The sequence below is a fragment of the Molossus molossus genome, unplaced genomic scaffold (genome assembly GCF_014108415.1).
Source record: "Molossus molossus isolate mMolMol1 unplaced genomic scaffold, mMolMol1.p scaffold_m16_p_18, whole genome shotgun sequence".
Classification (NCBI taxonomy): Eukaryota; Metazoa; Chordata; class Mammalia; order Chiroptera; family Molossidae; genus Molossus; species Molossus molossus.
Genome location: NW_023425353.1, coordinates 60,104,471 through 60,122,693, shown reverse-complemented (window position 1 = coordinate 60,122,693; position 18,223 = coordinate 60,104,471). Strand labels below are relative to the sequence as shown.

At 46.1% G+C, this 18,223-nt stretch overlaps 1 protein-coding gene across 7 annotated transcripts in view; it reads left to right on the top strand.

Moving 5' to 3' along the window:
- ANO10 (anoctamin 10) overlaps positions 1-18,223 on the top strand; it is a 165,263-nt gene that overhangs the window by 115,405 nt on the left and 31,635 nt on the right. For all 7 annotated transcript variants that reach the window (XM_036266159.1, XM_036266160.1, XM_036266156.1 and 4 more), the window contains exon 12: positions 18,011-18,127. In XM_036266159.1, coding sequence (XP_036122052.1) covers positions 18,011-18,127 — 117 coding nt within the window. The remainder of the gene's footprint in view (positions 1-18,010; positions 18,128-18,223) is intronic.

The window sequence follows — 18,223 nt, the reverse complement described above, 5'->3', positions numbered from 1 at the left end:
CCCATTATACAGTCTGTATTCAAATTTTGCCAATTGTCTCAATGACAGCTTCTTATGGCAATTTCTCCCCAACTCAGGATCCCGTCCAGGATCACATGTTGCATTTAGTTTACTATATCTGTTTAGTCCACTTTAATCTGTAACCGTTCCTCTGCCTCTCTTTGTCTTTTAAACCTTGACAGTGGAAGAGTGCAGGACAGTTTTGTAGACTGTTCCTCATTTTGGATTTATCTGATTTTCCCTCTCTCTTGCCTAGTTGGAGGCTGTGTAGTTTTGGTAGGAATGCTACACAGGTCATGTGTCCTTGGTGTGTCCAGTGAGAGACCGCCCCTGTCAGTTTGTCCCATTATTGGTGATATTAATTTTGAATCCTTGATTAAGGGGGGCTCACCCAATTTGTCCACAGTAATTAGTAACTAATAATTAAGCTATTGGTAGATACCTTGAGACGGTATAAATATCTTCTCTCAATAAACATTGCCCTATGTCATTAGCATCCACTAGTGATTACTGTTTGAATCAAGTATTCTCATGACAGTTACTGTGTGGAAAGCAAAAAGTTCTAGCATAAGAGTCATGTCTTGTTTCTTTTCTATCCCTACCTCCTAGGACAGTACCTAGCACATGGTAGGTGTTTAATGAATGTGTGTTCAATAAATCAGAAATTATTTCCATATTCATAAATAAAAAGGAAAATTAAGGATATACAGGTAAAAATGAAAACCAAAAAGTACTAGAAAAAATTATTGGTGACTGTTTAGCTGACCTTTGGGCTGAGAGACTTTTACTATAAGAATGACACCAAAAGAAGACTCTGTAAGAGGAAAGACTCACAGGTTCTTCAGCTGAATGTTGAACGTCAAGTTCAAGACTGAGAAGGAGCTATGTGTCCAACATTAGGTAATTGATTAAGTTCGGCCTATCCTTATAATGGTATAATTTTCACTATGAAAATAAAACTATATGAAATCGTTATTATTGGAAATATGGCTATGATATACTCAGAGAAAAACATAAATGTATTTATTTACAGGAAAAGGCCTGGATATATATAATCCCAATAGTAACAGCAGTAGTTTTCTCTGACTATTAAGATTTGGATAATTTCTTTTATTTTTCTGTGTTTTCTTTATTTCAATAATGATTATATATTTAATTAATGAAGTCTAGTTAAAAATAAAAAGGACAAAAAAAGTTCTACAAATAATAATAAACTTGGAGCGGAAACTGAGATTTAAACTGCCCTCTTGACTAGGTTAGGTAGACATCTGAGAAGGGTATTTGGGACCATCTGTTTTATTGCATCACAACATTTCATTATGTGGCAACTGGAATCTTTCATGACCACATTTGCAAATTTTTTAAAACATCAAAACCAAATTATGTATTTCTTCTAAAATAACTCTAAAAGATAGTACTTTGAAGTAGTGATTTCTTTAATTTATGGTGGATACTTGATTTATATATACATTCATTCTTTTGAACCAGTCTTTGTTTTGTTTAATGTCTCTGAATTAAGCAGCAACGAGCTGTTTTAACATACAAATTTAATATGGAAAACCAAAGTTAGTGAATATGCCTCTTAATGAAAGCTTTGGTTTAGTCAATTTGAAATGTTTATAAGTAAAAATTATAATCAAGGAGAGATTGTTTTAGCTCATCCGCCAAGAAGCCTTCAGCTGCCAACAATCCTCGTTTCTGGAGAAATGTTGCCCCTCCCTTTGGGTCCTCTAATGGCCTGTTGACTTGGAGAAACCATTGGTTTTGGATAATCAAGTATGATGGATTCTTCTGAGACCATCGGCATTTTCTTGTAAGCCGTTGACAACTTTCTAACATGAAAAAGGAAGAGATTAGAAAAAAGAGAGCTCAAACTTTCTCCATAGTCAAACCTCCACTCAGCCCCTGGCAGCCAGTGATCTGTCCTCCCTCCCTACAGTTTTGCCTTTTCCAGAAGAGCACATGTCGTCAGTCATAAGTACATGGCCTTTTCAGTCAGTTTTCTTTCACTTAGCATAACGCATTCCTTATGGAGATTCATCCACGTGACTGTGTTTATTAATAGTTCCTTTGTGTTACTGAGCAGTATACCATTGTGTGGATGTAGTGTAGTTTGTTTATCCTGTAGCAGAGAGTTATAGTAATTGTTTACAGTCTTTGTGATTTTGAATAGAGCTGCTATAAACATTTTGCCCACAGGGTTTTGTGTGAATGTAGGTTTTCATTTCACTTCGTAAAGACCCAGGAGTGGAATGAGCAATGTGTGAGAGTTGTGGCTGCTCCTCATCCTTGTCAGCACTTGGGATTGTCAGGGGGTTTTTTTGTTGGTTTTAGCCATTCTAATAGGCATGTTATAGTGTCTTCACTTGCATTTTTCTAATGACTATTGAAGCATCTAGGTCAGTTTTCTCGTAGACTGTTTCACAGTGTGCATCTGATTGTTTCTTTAGGATATGTTTTTATTTTATTTTCCTCCCCATCCTCTCTCCCTCCCTCCCTCCCTCCCTTCCTTTCTTTTAAAAAAAATTAGTTTCTCTGTCCCAATAATATATTGGAAATTAGGTCTAAAGGCTTGAGTAGATCCCATTTAAACAATTTTGGCAAGAACATTTTATGAGTGATGTATATATGGGGGGTTTTTAAAAAGAGATGGAATTGGAGCAGATTCAAAGCCACACCTTGATGATGTCACCGCTGCAAGGCAGCAGCTTCCCAGGGTGAGAACAGCTGGCACGAAGCCCTTGGCTGTGCGAGAGGGAAGAAGGGGCCCAAACGCAAGTGGACAGGTGGGCCCTCAGTTCAGAGGGAACGGTGAGGGTATGAGACAGGTAGCAGGTGTAGGTAGTGGTGGAGCGCACAGCTGTCCTCATGTGAAAGCTGCAGGCCTCTCCGGGAGTAGCAGGTAAGGTCAGTGCTGCAAGTGAGGCGTGGAAGAGCTGGGGACGCCGGAAGAGAGGGGAGAGAGGGTAGAGTCAAGTAGGAGACTGGGCGGGACCAGGGAAACAGCAAATGCTGGGCCCTGACAGCCCTCTTGAGGACGTGACTTTAAAGTGAGGTCAGTCAGGGTTGTGTGTTTCTCTCCAACTGTTGTTGTGGGTGTATTATTAATCATTAGAGTAGTTTTAATTAGCCATGGGCCTTTGTTTGGGAGACTTTATCAGAATGTAGGAGTATCCATGGGAATGTATCAAATACAGCAATTTTATCAGTAAAACTAGTTGCAGTGAAGACTTTGAACACCCTGATGTACCCCCTGAATAGCTATTCTCTGCCGCAGGGGCACAGTGAGGTTTCGGATCCAGAGCAGAAAATCTAGACTTGCACATTTATTTCCTAAGCATAGAGTTTTGAAATTTTGAAACTTTGTATCCCCCAAATATGAGACATCTTATGGTAAGTAATGAAAAAAACGTGTTTTATTTATGCTCGATCCCTTAATATTTTGTAATTGGATGCACTTTTACTGTTAGTTAAACCTGGCATTGAATGTTTGATGTTACTTTAAATAGGTTTCCAACAGGGGAAAGTGTTTTCTGAATATTTTCTGGGCCATCACAGCAGTGTTATGTAAGAGAGGAAATCATTAAAGCGTCCTTCTGTAACTACTTTACTGAAAAAATATTTTGCAATCAGAATGTCTGTTTTAAGTATGTAATATTAAAACTTTGTACTTGATTTACAATGTACATTTTTAAATTAATAGACTATTTTTAGAGCAGTTTTAGTTTTATGGGAAAATTATTGAAAGTACAGAGTCCCCATATGCACCCAGTTTCCCCTATTAGTAACATCTCTCATTACTCTGGTGCATTTGTTACAATTGATAAACCAATATTGATCTGTTATGCACTAAGGCCCACAGTTAGTTTACATTAGGGTTCACTCTGTGTTGTACCTTCTGTGGGTTTTGACAAATGCGCAGTGCCCTGTCCCCACCTTTACAGTAGCGTACACACAGTTTCACCCTCCTCGGGAATCTCCTTTCTTCCCCTGTTCATCCTGCCCTTCTTCTCCCCCACCAAGCCCCTGGCCGCCACCGGTCTTTCTACTCTCTCCCCAGGTTTGCTTGTTCCAGAATGTCAGATAGTTGGAATGGAACAGCTTGTGGGCTTTTCAGACGAGTTCCTTTCACTCAGTTGTATGCATTTAAGATTTCTTATCTTTTCATAGCTCATTTCATCTCACCACTGAATAATATTCCATCGTATAGATGTACCACATTTTGTTTATCCAATTGTCCACTGATGGACATCTGGGCTGCTTCCAGTTTGGAGCAATTGTGAATAAAGCTGCTCTGAACAACGATTCAATTGTTAAGAGACAATTGTAATTGTTGATTCTTCTCTGAAGTCAACAGCACCTACATTTGGTAGACCTTACATTGACTGATCACTCACAGAGGTTCCAGGAAGCAGGCCCCAACCCCTGCTGCTGGTTGGAGGGCCTTCGCCATGGGGGTCCTACTCAGAGCCTGGCCGCTCCTTGCCCACATTCACCACTCCCTGCTCGGAGCTTCTGAGTCATTCTTCCACTGTGCCCACGGGCAGACCCGAGCTTCATCACCGGCAAGCCTTCCCCCCCTTAGCCTCTCCACAGAAGACTCTCCCTGTGGAAACCTTGCCCCTCCGATAGTACCACCAGGTCTGTGACCCTCCGACCTGGGTGACGCTCGGGTCTGTTACGCTCCCTTTACTGGGGAAGCGCAGCTCAAGAGGCTCAGACGCCTTGTCTTACCCTTGGAGAAACATGGGTCAGAAGCTCCTGGCTTACAAGAAATTGGTTCAGGTGTAATGGGAGATTTAACACTTCGTTTCCTGTCTACTGCTTCTTCATTTCGTGTTGGGGGATTTCGTAATTCATAAAAGAATTTGTGTCAAAATATTTTCTATGTAGCAATAGTTTCAGAAAAGTTTATGTTACTGAAAGTAAAAGGAGATCATGGAGGAATTTTGTGGAGCAAATCAAATTATTTCAGCTTAAATTTGAAACCTTTCAGGGCTGCATTGTCTTGTGCTAAGAGCATCCTTCCAAGAAGGGAAAACAGGTATCCCAGCATCTATGTTAAACTTCTCCTTAACAGATCTTTCTAGAGCGTGTCTGTCGTAGACCGTTAAGGACAGTCCCCCGCCAGTGCCATGTGCATCCTGTTGAACAGTAGTCTCTATTGTAAGGGGCCTCTCGGCAGCAACAGCATTTATAACGGTCTCCAGGGTTTTAGTATTTTGCTTCTTATAAGTGACAAAGGTCATACATAGCACAGCGGGGTTGTGTTATTATCGCTCCTTTTATAGGTAATAAACTGGGAACACAATGAGGGTTCCTGACCCTTCTTCCAGTGTTCATGCGCCCACTGTCCTTGTTGCCAGGAACTTGGTGTCACTCAGTGAAAGGGAGGCAGAGGAACGTGAATGAGTGTTCCCCGTGGGAGTGGGAGTGGGAGTGGGTGGGCCTTGGGTCTAGATTAAGCAGCTCCTGTTCAGCCCCAGATGTACCATTGCAGAGGCTTCCCTGCGCACCAGGCATCGCGACGCAGCTTCCGGGACGTTCACGTGCCACCTGGTGCCGGTCTCCTTCTCACAGCTGGTTTTATGTCCTTTGTCGTTCAGGGATGGAGAGCAAAAGGCGAGGTGTGGACTAGGAGCTGGTGGGAACACCGTGTTCAGAGTGAGCCGAGCGTCTGCAGCGAGCCCGGCCTGCCGGTGCGTGCGCGCTCAGGTCTGGCTGGCAGCCTGCTAAGGGCATCTCGTGCGCTGAGCTGTCGATCACAGTGCCAGGATCAGTCCCACTGGGAGTCTCCACCTGTCTTCTCTCTGGATTTATTTCAGAGCCTGATCAGACTTTACTCTTCACTAGATGCAGCACCAGCTAATTTAGTTTTGGGCAACTGCTAATCTAGTTCCTATTACATACCATCCACAAATCGAGATAATGATTATACCAAAACACGTCAGGCTTATAGAATGCTAATAGATGTCTCTGGAGCAAGATTGACAACAAATACTGACAAGCTTCAGGTATGAAAAACACACCTACTAACTGCGTTTCATTCATAAGAACACTGCTCTTCCTTCCTCGTCTGATACCACCACCTCAAGTCCACGAGATCCGGCGATCCTGTTCCTTGGCTCATGACAAAGGCTTCTTTGCTCGGATTTTGTTGTATTTTGCCCCATTTCAGTGGCCCTCCTCCACTGTGCACCCATGCTGATACACTCAGCGTGTGCCCGTCCCTTCGCTCATTGATTTAAACTTGTGGTTTCTGATGTTGTTGTGCTCTTAATGTGTGTGCATGGATTTGGCTGTTAGTCTCCATCTGATTACTTCCCCCTCAGTGTTGTTTGTGATATCTGTGTGGCTGCACAGAAGTCTGATTCAGGGCTTCACATAATCTCCACCTTCCGAACATCCTCTCTCCTCGTGACAAGCACCGATCTGCCTCCCCCAGGCCACTGCTGCGTGAGCGCTGGCCCCGGTGTGCGTGCACACGCTCACGTGGCAGCACCAGCCAGGCGGCGCCCAGGGCTAGCGCTGTTAGCATCGGGAAGGTAAGAGTTAGTGCCACAGTGTCACATGAAACTTTGGGGGCTCTAAAATATACACATCTTGTTTAGGAGATGGCATTCAGAAGTGCAGTTGAGGCCCCTGTTAACTACAAGCTGCTCTGTCTGAAGACTGTTCCCCAGCCTCTTCCTTTCCTCCTAGTGCTCTGCAGGTGCGGCCACTGCCCCTTGCTGAGCGCCTGGCTCCCAGGCAGGGAGCTGCCCAAGCTCTCCGAGGAGGGGCGGAGGCAGCACATCGGTTTCCAGTTAAAGAAATTCATCATTCCGGCATGTAGCAGGTACTTAAGTATTTTTAAGTGTTATTTTCTTTCTGTGCACCGGAAATGAGAGTTACTGCTTTGTTGCTGGCACACTTCGACGTCACTCTGGAATAGCCTGCCTGGGGCACACTCCGCAGAGTGAATTCCGTCTCTGAGGCCACAGGATGTTCGCATTTGTTTTTTATGTTTTCTTCATCTTTGTGCCCTAAGACCTAGAGTCAGAGTCTGGTACCAAAAAAGAGGAAGAGGTTTGGGACCAGTGTTTGGTTGATTGTTACTGTCGTGTTTGGAAACCCTGCTTACTCAGAGACTGCACACCGGGCAGGGCTGGGAGGGCCCAGCTGGTACGGGAGAGAACACTGTGCCGCCAGTCAGACTAGTTCAATTCAGGGGTCGTAGAGGGATGGGAGATGCCCAGGGAGGTGACCCTCTGCCCACCGCCCAGCCCTCACCCCCAGGTCCCTCGCCCCCAGGTCCCTCGCCCCCAGTCCCTGAGGACTTAGGGCCTGGCTGACCACCACTCTCCACAGACCCTCTCTCTAATGCACCTCACTGCCATAGTGTCCTTGACCTTTGTCCGCCACTGCCTGCCCGTCCCCGGAGCTCAGCCCCACCGCCAGTCATCCCCTGACCTTGTCACTGCCATGTGGCCATGTGACTGGTGACCTCAAACAGCCCTTTGTGCTGCTCAGCAGTCATGCGTATTTTCTTCATTCTCTTTCCTGCGCCCCGAGACGACAGTCTCATGCCTTCTCCTCCCCCGTCCTCCGGAACCTCCTTCCCCTCCACCACGCTCAGCGGGGGACCTGACTTCCACTTCACTGGGAAACTGGGAGCATCAGACGAGAACTCCCACCCACTGTGCCTTTGCCTTTGTCTTTGACCTTCTCCCCTGTTACTTCGAGGACACCACGTCTGTGCCCACTTAGGACACGTCCACACTCCTGAGCTGGATCCCATTCTCTCACGTGCCCCTGCAGTGCCCCCGCCCTCGCCTGCATCTGGTCCCTCTGTGGGGCCCTTCCCACGGGGCGGGCGCAGCATTCCCATCGATTTCCTTGATGTTGACAGTTGGTTTTGTTGTTTTCCCAGGTGAGCCAGGCAGGCCCAAGGGGCTGGAGCAGGGAGGGATGTCCTTACTCCGGCTGGAATCAGGCATTTGCCCCACAGAGGCCTTTCCCTGGAGAGGGGCCTTTGTCAGGAGAAGGCTCTGGACCGTATTTCACAGTGCCTGCGGCTCCACCCCCTGCAGACCCACACGGGGTCCCTGTGTCCTCGCCACCAGAGCCTGGTGGGTTCCTGGGGGACAGCCTGTGAGTGTGGCCCCGACCCCACCCTTCGTGGTGGGTCACCATGCCCGTCACACTCAGCCACCAGCCGTCATCCACGTGACATTTAGTGTCCCTACTTTCCTACTCCAGCAGCTTCGGGTCTGGCCACGCAGATCTTGGTTGCTGTGTCTCTGGATGCACCTGTCTCTCCAGATTTCGGGGTGGCGTTTTGCCCTCAGTTTTCAAACAGGTCCCCGCAGTGTAGTTGATTTCCTAGCTCTTCTTGTTGTATTGACAGGAGTACAACTTCCAGGCTCTTTCCGTGTTGGAATTGAAACCAGAGTGCTCATAAGTCTTTTTTGAGGAGATTTTATGTGGCTTTATAAATTTGTCAGTTACAGAAATAGTAAATTGGAGCATATGTTCAGTGGTGAAAATGTGAAATCTGGCTCCAGGGAAGCATGAAGCGCGTCTCAGGAGTTCGCAGCAGCAGTGAGGGGTCCGTGGTGGGTGAGCAGAGAGCTCATCTTCCGGGCTTTTCTTTTGTGCAGATTAGGACCTGGCTGTTGCCACTGCCCGGTGATCAGAGGGCACCACGGGTGCAGTTTGGAGCCGGGGCAGTGAAGCCCCTTCCGTCCGGGAAGAGGTGCTCTGTGTGTTAGAAACGTCTGCGCAGAAGCACTTCCCCTGAAGCTGCAGGCGGCCACGCGCCTCCGGCAGGACTCGTGTGTGCGCAGGTCCCAGGACTCACTGCTCAGACCGGAGACTCACACAGAGCACGAGGGAGGGGGGGTGTCTCCCTTTGCACTTACAGACAGATGCCAGGGGTTTTAGAAGGCGCCACTGAAGGACACTAACATTGTCTGCATGATTTCTTTCTTCAGAAGATACCTGATTAGTTAATTACTGCCACTAAGGCTCAGAGGCCCAAACTGCGTTGAAGGTGGTCAGAGAGATCACTTGGACGAAATAGTGACATAGGGATTTTAGAAATGAGCACTTCTGTATCTTGACCCCTCACCATGTGTGCGGTGTGGCAGTGGGCACGGCACGTGGCTCCCTGACTTCACTGTGTCCCACAGGAGGTGTCCCCGAGCTTGTGCTCTCCCACCCGCCATCCGGTCAGAGACCACTGGGAGGGTCGTGTGTGTAGAAACGGCAGTGTAGAAGGAAGAACCTAGACCTTCACTCTCAGCTCCGACATGTGGTCCCCGAAGGCCGGTTTCTTGCCCCTGGGAGCGATTACCTCGCCCGGAAAGGCTCCCGGGTTCTCTCGGCTCTAATGTCGCTGCATTCCTGAGATGGCAGCTGGCGTCACTGCCCACCAGGCGGTCCTTCCGTGGCGTCTTAGTCTCTGTCTCCTTCCCCACATACTCTGCCTAAGGACTGCAGCAAAGAAGAGCAGAGGAGGCCGATGCCTGGGAGGAGGAGGAGAACGTGGGAACCTGGCAGAGCCTGGACAGAAGCGGCAGCCCCTGGAGGGGCCACATTCCAGAGGCCAAACCCAGCAGGGCCTCGGCGAACTGCAGCTGGTCCAGGGCAGGAGGTGGGACCGAGACGGAATCGGGCTTTTGTCCAGTAGTGTCAGAGAGATGCCAGGCATCTATATTTCACAGTTGGCATTCAAGGAAGTGTTATTAAATATGACTAGTTATCAACTCATTTATTTCTGGACTGAACAAATTGTTCCCATGGCCATAGCATGTAAATTAGAAGGAAACAAAACTGGAAGGAAACAAAGACTTCGAGCGAAGGAGGCAGAGTCCGTGCACAGAGAGCCATGCCCAGTCTCGGCCTCAGGCCACAGGTATGCAGTGAGCCGTGGACTTATGCAGCCAGTGCATGAACTCTCCTCTCCTCTTCCTCCTGTGGCCCGAGAGCCTCCTGCCACGTTCTCAGTTCCGAGGTTCGTCCAGACGCGCTGTGCCTGCGCGTCTCTGAATATAAAGGATGTTTTGGGAGGCCAGGAGGCAAGGGCCAGCTCACTGGTCCTGGACCGCACTAGGAAGGAGTGATAACTTCGGGTCCTACTGGGCACTCCTCGGTCCGCCCTCCTCACCTGTGTCACTGTCCAGGCAAGCATTAGGCAGGTGACTTCAGAGGTGGATTGTGGTCCTCCTTCCTTGCAGTAGAGCCACCACCCTGGCGTGGCCCCTGGGGGGCACCACGACTAGCCTTCGTGGCTAATGCCTAGTCATAAATGTGGGTTTCTCCAGTGAGGTTTAAATTCTCACTTCATGTTCCAACTAAATAAAGTAAACCAAGTGATTGTATAGTGAAATGAAACCACGATCTCGGGCTCTCTCTTTGCTGCTAGGCCTTAGTTAGAGAATGTTTCTGGGCACACGGTTAAGTGTTGCTTGTTTTTTTCCTTGTCAAGTAATCAAAATAATCGTCAAAAAAACAAACAAAACAAACTCCAAGTAAAACATAACCCTCCTACAGATCTGGCCCAGAAAGTGCTCTGTGCGTGGAGTGGGCTCTGCATGGGAAGCGAGCTTCCCGCGGGAGTCGCTCCACGCCGGATGAGACGTGCTCCTTGGAGACAGGGATTGCCGGGGCCTGGGGAGCCAGCGACAGCGACAGCCCATCCCCAGTCCTGCCCCTACCGAGTAGCGAGTCCCCACAGTTGAGATTGTTTTAAAAGAGGAGGGGGTGAAGGCGTTCAGTTCAGTTTCCTTGCAACCCTTTCAGTTATTTCCCTCTGTTCCTTTGGTCTAGCTGGCATTTTTAACCACTGTTCTTTGAAGTGGGGAGATCGAGGAAGCGGAGGTAAAACATGTTGGTGTTTTTACGGTGATCAGTTGCTCTTCTTTCTCGCATTGTTTTAATGGGCTCTCCTAAGATTTCCCCAATGCTTTTGTTTAGATTTCAGCTCTCCATTAACCTTTCCAGCCCAGCTTCTCATTCACTGACTGATCTTGGGAAATGAAGTAGCCCGTGTAGACGGCCCAGTGGTCCAGGCTGGTCACAACGCGGGCGACTCGCTGTGGTCCTTGTGTGCACTCTGTGCACCAGGTGGTGGTGCAGGTGCTGCCCTGCCCCGGTGGCGTCTCCCAGGGTCCGTCAGTGACCCACCAGGTATTAGGATCTGAAGACACGGTGCCAGAAACCTCCTTTGAAATTCCAGAGAAGGTACCCATTCATTGTGTTATTGAGACAAAGCCAAATTCTGTGGCGCTTTCTCATCTATTTGCATGGAGTGTCTTGTTTCCACCCTTTCCCTTTAGTCCAGCGTGTGTCTGCACTCAGAGTGAGTCTCTTGTGGACAGCATATATTTGAATCTTGGGGTTTTTTTATGTCTTTTGATTAGGGTGTTTAATCTGTTTACATTGTAATTAATTACTGATAGTCACGAAAGTAATATTTTACTGTTTGTTGTATCTCCTATAGTTATTTTGTCCCTGTTTTCCTCTCTTAATGCCTTCCTTTATGTTTCATTGATTTTTTTTTTATCCTCACCCGAGGATATTTTTCCATTTTTTGTTCAGATAGAGTGGGAGGGAGAGAGAGAGAGAAACATCGACGTGAAGGGACACATCGAGTGGCTGCCACCCGCACGACCAACCAGGGCCGGGGACAAACTGCAACCGAAGTACGTGCCCTTAGTGGGAACCGAACCCAGGTCTCTCGGGACCGCAGGCCGACACTCTAACCGCTGAGCCAAACTGGCCAGGGCTCATTAATTTTTTTGTAGTGACTTACTTTGATTTCTTTCTCATTTTTCTTTTGTGTATCTTCTATAGGCATTTTTTTTGTGGTTACTGTGGGGAGTACATAAAACATCTTATAGTTATAACCACATGTTTTGAACTGGAAACTATTTCAGTCACATACAGCATGTCTGCTCCTTTCTACCTCCCCCTACTTATGTTATTGGTGTAACAAATTATATCTCTTTATATTTTGTATCTATTCACATAGTTTTTTTAAAAAATTATTTTTATTGTTGAGCATATTACAGATGTCCCCCAATTCACAGTTTTATAGTTATTTTTTATATTTCTCAAATTCTACATTAGAATTAAAAGTGATACAGACACCATTATTATAGTATTACAGGGTCCTGCATGTTGATACATTTACCTTCACCAGAGAGCTTTATATTTTCATGTGCTTTTGTGTTGCTGTCCAGCATCATTTCATTTCACTTTGATGGACTCCCATTAGCATTTATTGTAAGGTTGGTCGAGTGGTGATGCAATGTCTCAGCTTTTGTTTATCTTGAAAAGTATTTCTACTTAAAGGATGATTTTGCTGGATATAGCATTCTTTCTTGGCAGGTTTATTCTTTTGGCGCTTTGAATATATTCTCTCACTCCCTTCTGGACTGTATTGTTTCTGCTAAGAAATCCTCTGATAACCTATGGGAGCTCCCTTGCAATCTTTATGTCTTGCTGCTTTCAAAAGTCTTTGTCTTTTGACAGTTTGATTACAATGTGTCTTGGTGTGGGCCTCTTTGGGTTCATCTTAGTTGGAGTCTTTTGCACTTCTTGAATTTGGAAGTTTATTTCCTTCCTCAGATTTGGGAAGTTTTGATCATTGTTTCTTAAAATAAGCTCTCTGCTGCTTTCTCTGTCTGTGTCTCTGTCTGTGTCTCTGTGTCTCTGTCTCTTCTTTTTGAGACTCCCATTATGCATATATAGATCTGTTTATTGGTAGCCCTAAAGTCTCTTAGGCATCATTCTTCGTGTTTCTTCATTCCTTTTTCATATTTTTGCTCCTCTTACTCTGTAATTTCAAATGACCGGTGTTCAAATTTGCTGATTCTTTCTTCTGCTTGATCAAGTTTACTGTTTGAAATTACAGAGTTGTTCATCATTAGATGAATTCAATTTCAATGATAGCATTCATTCCTCAGCTCCAGAATTTCTTTTTTATAAATTTTGGTTCTTTTTTATAGTTTCTATGTCTTTGTTGTTATTCTTATTTTTTCATGCATCATTTCCCTGATTTCAGTTAGTTTTCTGTGTTCTCTCTAAATTTGTTGAGCTTCCTTATGATGATTGTTTTGAATTATTTGTCAGGTAATTCACAGATCTCTGTTTGATTTGGATTATTGTTCAAGATTTGTTATTTTTCTTTGTACATGTTTCCCAGTAGGTTGTTTTGTTTTGTTTTTGCCTTGTTATTTTTGCTGAGATTTGGGCCTTTGAAAATAAGATGGACAGATCTCCTAATCTGTATGGACTAGCTGTGTACAGGGGAAGACCTCCGTCAGTCAGCCCAGCTAGAGATCTGGTGATGCCTCAAACCTTTTCTGGGGATGTGTCTTCGGGCTTGTGCATGTAATTTCCAAATTAGGGAGGTGTGCGGGTTTCTTTACTAGGAGTTTTTGATCTTTTGCTCCCTCTGGTGTCTATCTGCAGTACTGCAGGTTCTCTGGTACTTCAACAAGCCACCAAACTCTCCTCTTCTTAGCAGCCTCCAAGCATCCAAAGTATGCCAGGTCCTCTCCAGCACTGAGTCTAGTGAGATACAACCAGTCCCTAGGGCAGTTCCCTGAAAAACTAGAAAATTAGATGCATGTTCTGCTCTTCCCTTTCCCTCGTTAGGGAGAAGCTAAGAATATGGTGTTTTCTCTCAGTTGTGCTGAGCTGTGCCAGCTTGGAGGAAGGGCTGTCACAGGCAGAATCAGTGGCTTTTCTTACGCATTTCAGTGACGTTGCTCTTGGCTTTGTGCTGGGGTACTGCAACTTCTTAACTGGTCTGGAGACCTCATGGATGCCTTTTGGAGTGTATACTGCTGTTAAGTTGATGCCTCTGTGAGGGAACAAGGGTTGGGACTCATTCTGCCATCCTGCTGACATCACGGTGGCCTTCACGTCTTTAGTGGGAGTCTGCCGTGACCTTAGCTCAGCTTCTCTCTGGGGCCTAGCAACCCCACACAGGGCGCTCTCCCAGAAGATCACATTCCTCTGTAAAGGACAAGTCGGCGTTAGGGCGAGAGCCGAGCCTGCAGTCACTGTCTGGCAGGGGAGCATGAGGAAGGCTCCCTGTGGCCCCTCTTTCCTGAAGACGGTTCTGTAGTGCGTGCACTTTGGAGCTGACGCCCTGGCCCACCCTTTCCTTTTGTGGGGTTGAACATGACATTGGCCCCTCTCTGAGGCTCCTTTGGGAGGTCCTTCCTTTATCTCGGGAAACTTGAGCTGCACTTTGTGCTCCACCAGAAGTTCTGGCAAATTCTCTTGTTTTCCAGTCTCATTTTTGTAAAATTCTCACCCAAGGATATTTTTCCATTTATCATCAGATAGAGTAGGAGGGAGGGGGAGAGAGAGAGGGAGAAAGAGAAACATCTATGTGAGAGAGACTCATCGGCTGGTTGCCTCCTGCACGACCCCAGCCAGGGCCGGGGACGAACCACAACCAAGGTACATGCACTTGACCGGAATCGAACCCAAGACTCATTGGTCCATAGGCCGACGCGCTAACCGCTGAGCCAAACTGGCCAGGGCGGTCTCAGTTTTTTTTAGAATAGATACTTCTGTCATTTCAGGGGACCCTGGGGAGGTGGGAGAAGTAGATGTGCATTCTACCATCTTCACATGAAAACTTCTGAGTTTTAAGAGACTAATTCCATATATTTTTTCCAATCTTGGCTCCATTAACCATTTCTTATTAATGGGTCTTTGGCATGTAATGTGACTGGTAGTCAGCAGAGGATACTTTTTGAAGGCGTTTCTTTTACCCAGTGGTGGCTGGCTCTGAATGGGAAGAGGTGCCACGGCAGACATACACTGCAGAAATCAAATCAGCTCTGCAGAATTTCAAGAATTCAGCTCGTATTTGCATTTGCTATTTCAGAAGGGAAGGTTGGGGACACACTGCTCTAAACACAGCTGCTACTGTCGATCACATGAGTTTCCTAGTCTTTGTAAAATAAAATGGTTGTGCTCACTCTCTGTGCACCTGGCACGAGACTCCCGAGAGGGTGACAGCCCTGCAGTGACCACAGGTGAGGGACACGCTGCTGGCAGTGGGCCGGGCACTTCCGAGTGCCATCTCCTCTGCTCCTTTCTTCCTCCCGCCCAAACCAGACACCCTGTGATCACTACTCGAAGCGTATTGTTATGGAGAGCCAGCTCCTTTGTATTATCAGTTTTAAAATACTGCCCATCTCCCCCTCCCCAGTGTTTCTGTTCTCCTTTACTTTGTTTAGGGTATAATTGAGTTTCGCTTTAAAAGAAGATTGTTAGTGAAGAATCACAACCGTGGCCCAGAAATTGTCTTCTCTTTTCATAGACAGACGATGAGAAGCCCACCCAACTATACATTTTCAGTATGTTTTTCTACAAGTCTGCACAGAGTCGTATTTCATCTTAGGTTTTCTTTTATTTATGAAAACAAGCTAAAATGCTTTTTATAATTTTTATCTCAGTTCAGTTAGCATAAAGCAGTTTCCAGCCTTAGAACAGATTTGCTGTATGCAAAATATACACAAGATTTTGTGAATTAATCTTTTGAAACTTGGTGGGTGTCTAAATTATCCTTTCCTGACCGTTGAGACAATGTTGGCTCTTTTCTGCTCCTCACCCCACTTCCTCGGAGCGGGTACCCTGCTGCCAAACCTGCCCTGGTACCTCGCCACCCCTCCCAAGTACGCCAAGTTGTTGGGCTGGGGCAGGGCTGGGCAGGAAGCAGTTACTACCACCAGCTTATACATTAATTGACAGGTATCTGTGAACCAGGGTGCTCCTTAACCCTCCCCGGGGTGTTTTCATTTTTAAAAAGGTGTGTTTAAACCTCATAAACCTGTAAGGTTGGTGGAACTTCTGTGTGTGTAGCCAATTGTGTGTGCGGGGCAGGGGAGGGTCGGGTCATTGTTGTGACAGCAGATTAGGGAGGTGAGGATGTGGGGAAGGGGGCCACATCTAAGCAGCCTGGCCCTTCGTACGTGCTCTCTATGGATGAGACAAAGTGATCGCCAGACTCTGCGAGTCACAGGTTGTCTGGTTTTAGTCTGCGTACCGGGCACATGACATTGGTGACTGGGTGGGTGGGTTAAGAGCCGGACAGGGCACATGTCAGTCATTTGTGGCATGAGAAATCCCTGTGTTCTTTTCCACATAAATGTTTTTTCCCATGTAAAAGTCACACATGTCCACTAAAGACTAAAGATAAAGAGATCGCCCATAGCACCACCATCCAAAGAAACCACTGTGAAGAGCTGACACGTACGAGCACCTTCCATCCAAGGGAGGACCTCAGCAGGGTCTTTTTCCTCATGAATTTCCGCCAAAACTCCAAGGAAGAGAAAACGGGGACAGATTTGTGAGGAAAGATGGAAAAAGGCCCGTGACTGGGTCATGGTGGGGCTCTGGCAACTTGAGGACACACAGTTTCTGGAAAATATGGAAGATTTCTTTTCATACACTAACTTGTTTATTTCCACTGCAGCGGTTAAGTGAAATGGTATCTCAGTATTCTGGTGGAATGTAGTAATGGCACAGCCTAGCTTTTCCTGCATTATTCATTCATTCTTTGTAGACTACATTTAGGTTCCTGTTCGTTCAGTTCATTTAGTTCAGAATCAGAATGTACGATGCCATGTGATCCGAGCTGTGTTACCTACTGTTTTCCCGTGATAGACCCCAATCAGGGTCTCCCAGTGACCTCTCCCGTCATGGCAGCCACATTGCTGTGAGTGCTGCCCACCCCTGGTCCTCCGGGTCTCTTGCTGATACCAGGCAATGCTGGGACTGCCCTGGGTTCTGCCAATTTTCAAGTCTTTGGATTGAATTATTGCTTGTTTTGGTATCATGCTGACTTCCTTCATTACTGCATGCAGCCCCCAGGAGATATCCACGTGTTATTTATCCTTCATCCTCCTTTCGAAAATACCACAGTAAAAAATTCATTGAATTTTTTCAGCTGTCCTTTTTGTTGTTAGTAATTCAATGCAACATTTCTTAGAGGCTGTTTCATCTCCTTCGCCGATATTTCTTGGTGCCTTTTAATTATTTCTTACCTTTAAAATTATTTCATAGCTTTTAATATTTAATAACTCATGCTATCATCAAAGAGGCAACTTTTGTTTCTTGATCGTTCAGATTTCTGTAGGTGTTGATCCTGGGTCACAAAAGGACGCTGGAGTTGGAGACCCAAAAGTGAGTTCAGGTTGGGCATCTAGGGACAGGCTGACCAATGGAAACCATCTGTTAGCTTATTTCTGTTCTGCAGAGACAGAAGCATGATTACAACCCTCATATTGTTATGTCATAGCCTCTTGGTGATGCTGAGACAGAAGGGAAATCACATAGATAAGTTGTACGCTGGCCATGTTATAAGGGGTACACTCTGTATTATAAAGGATGCACTCTCCATTCCTGTGTACCTGCCCTGTCGTCTTTGGAGTCAGAAGCATAAGTGGTATATCACCGTCAGTCACCTCATCAATATCTATCGGTTATTACTTTATGAAAGAAACTATATAAGGCACTATCGAGGATGCAGAGGATTCAGGGCACCTGATGTTTCTGACACATATACGTCTCATGTAAGGTGACCTGAGGCCCAGCACAGGGAGGATGTCGCTGAGTAAAGAATGAAGTGGCTGCAAATGTTGTGTGCTAAGATGCATTGGTTATTAAGACACACAGAGAAAAAAACATTTAGTGGAAGACTTTCCAGAATAATCTTTGTTTTTCTCTATAAAACAGTGAGGGTGGCCTAAGGTATCAATTTAAGGGTGTAACTGATTTTAAAAGAATAAAGCAAAGTCAGTAATTATTGAATGGGCCACAGTGGGGTAGATTAACTATAACTCATGGGCCTGGTTGATCTTTGATGTATTACAAGCCAGTAATTAGAAACTGCCCAAGATTAATGAGAAGGATCGCGGATTGCTTAGCTACTAATTTGTTTCCTTGCCCATGCGGTTGAATGTGGACGTCAACACGTACTCTCTCTTGCTTTCAGCATGCGCTCCTGGCTTTAAAGTTTATACTTGCCTTCGCCATCCCTGACAAGCCGCGGCACATCCAGATGAAACTGGCCAGGCTGGAATTTGAGTCTTTGGAGGCGCTGAAGCAGCAGGTAAGGGCAGCTGTCCTGAAAACAAACGTCTTTTCTCCGGCACAGGCCAGGAGACATGGTTCCGAGGACTCGCTCTCAGCATGTCCCTCCGCCTCC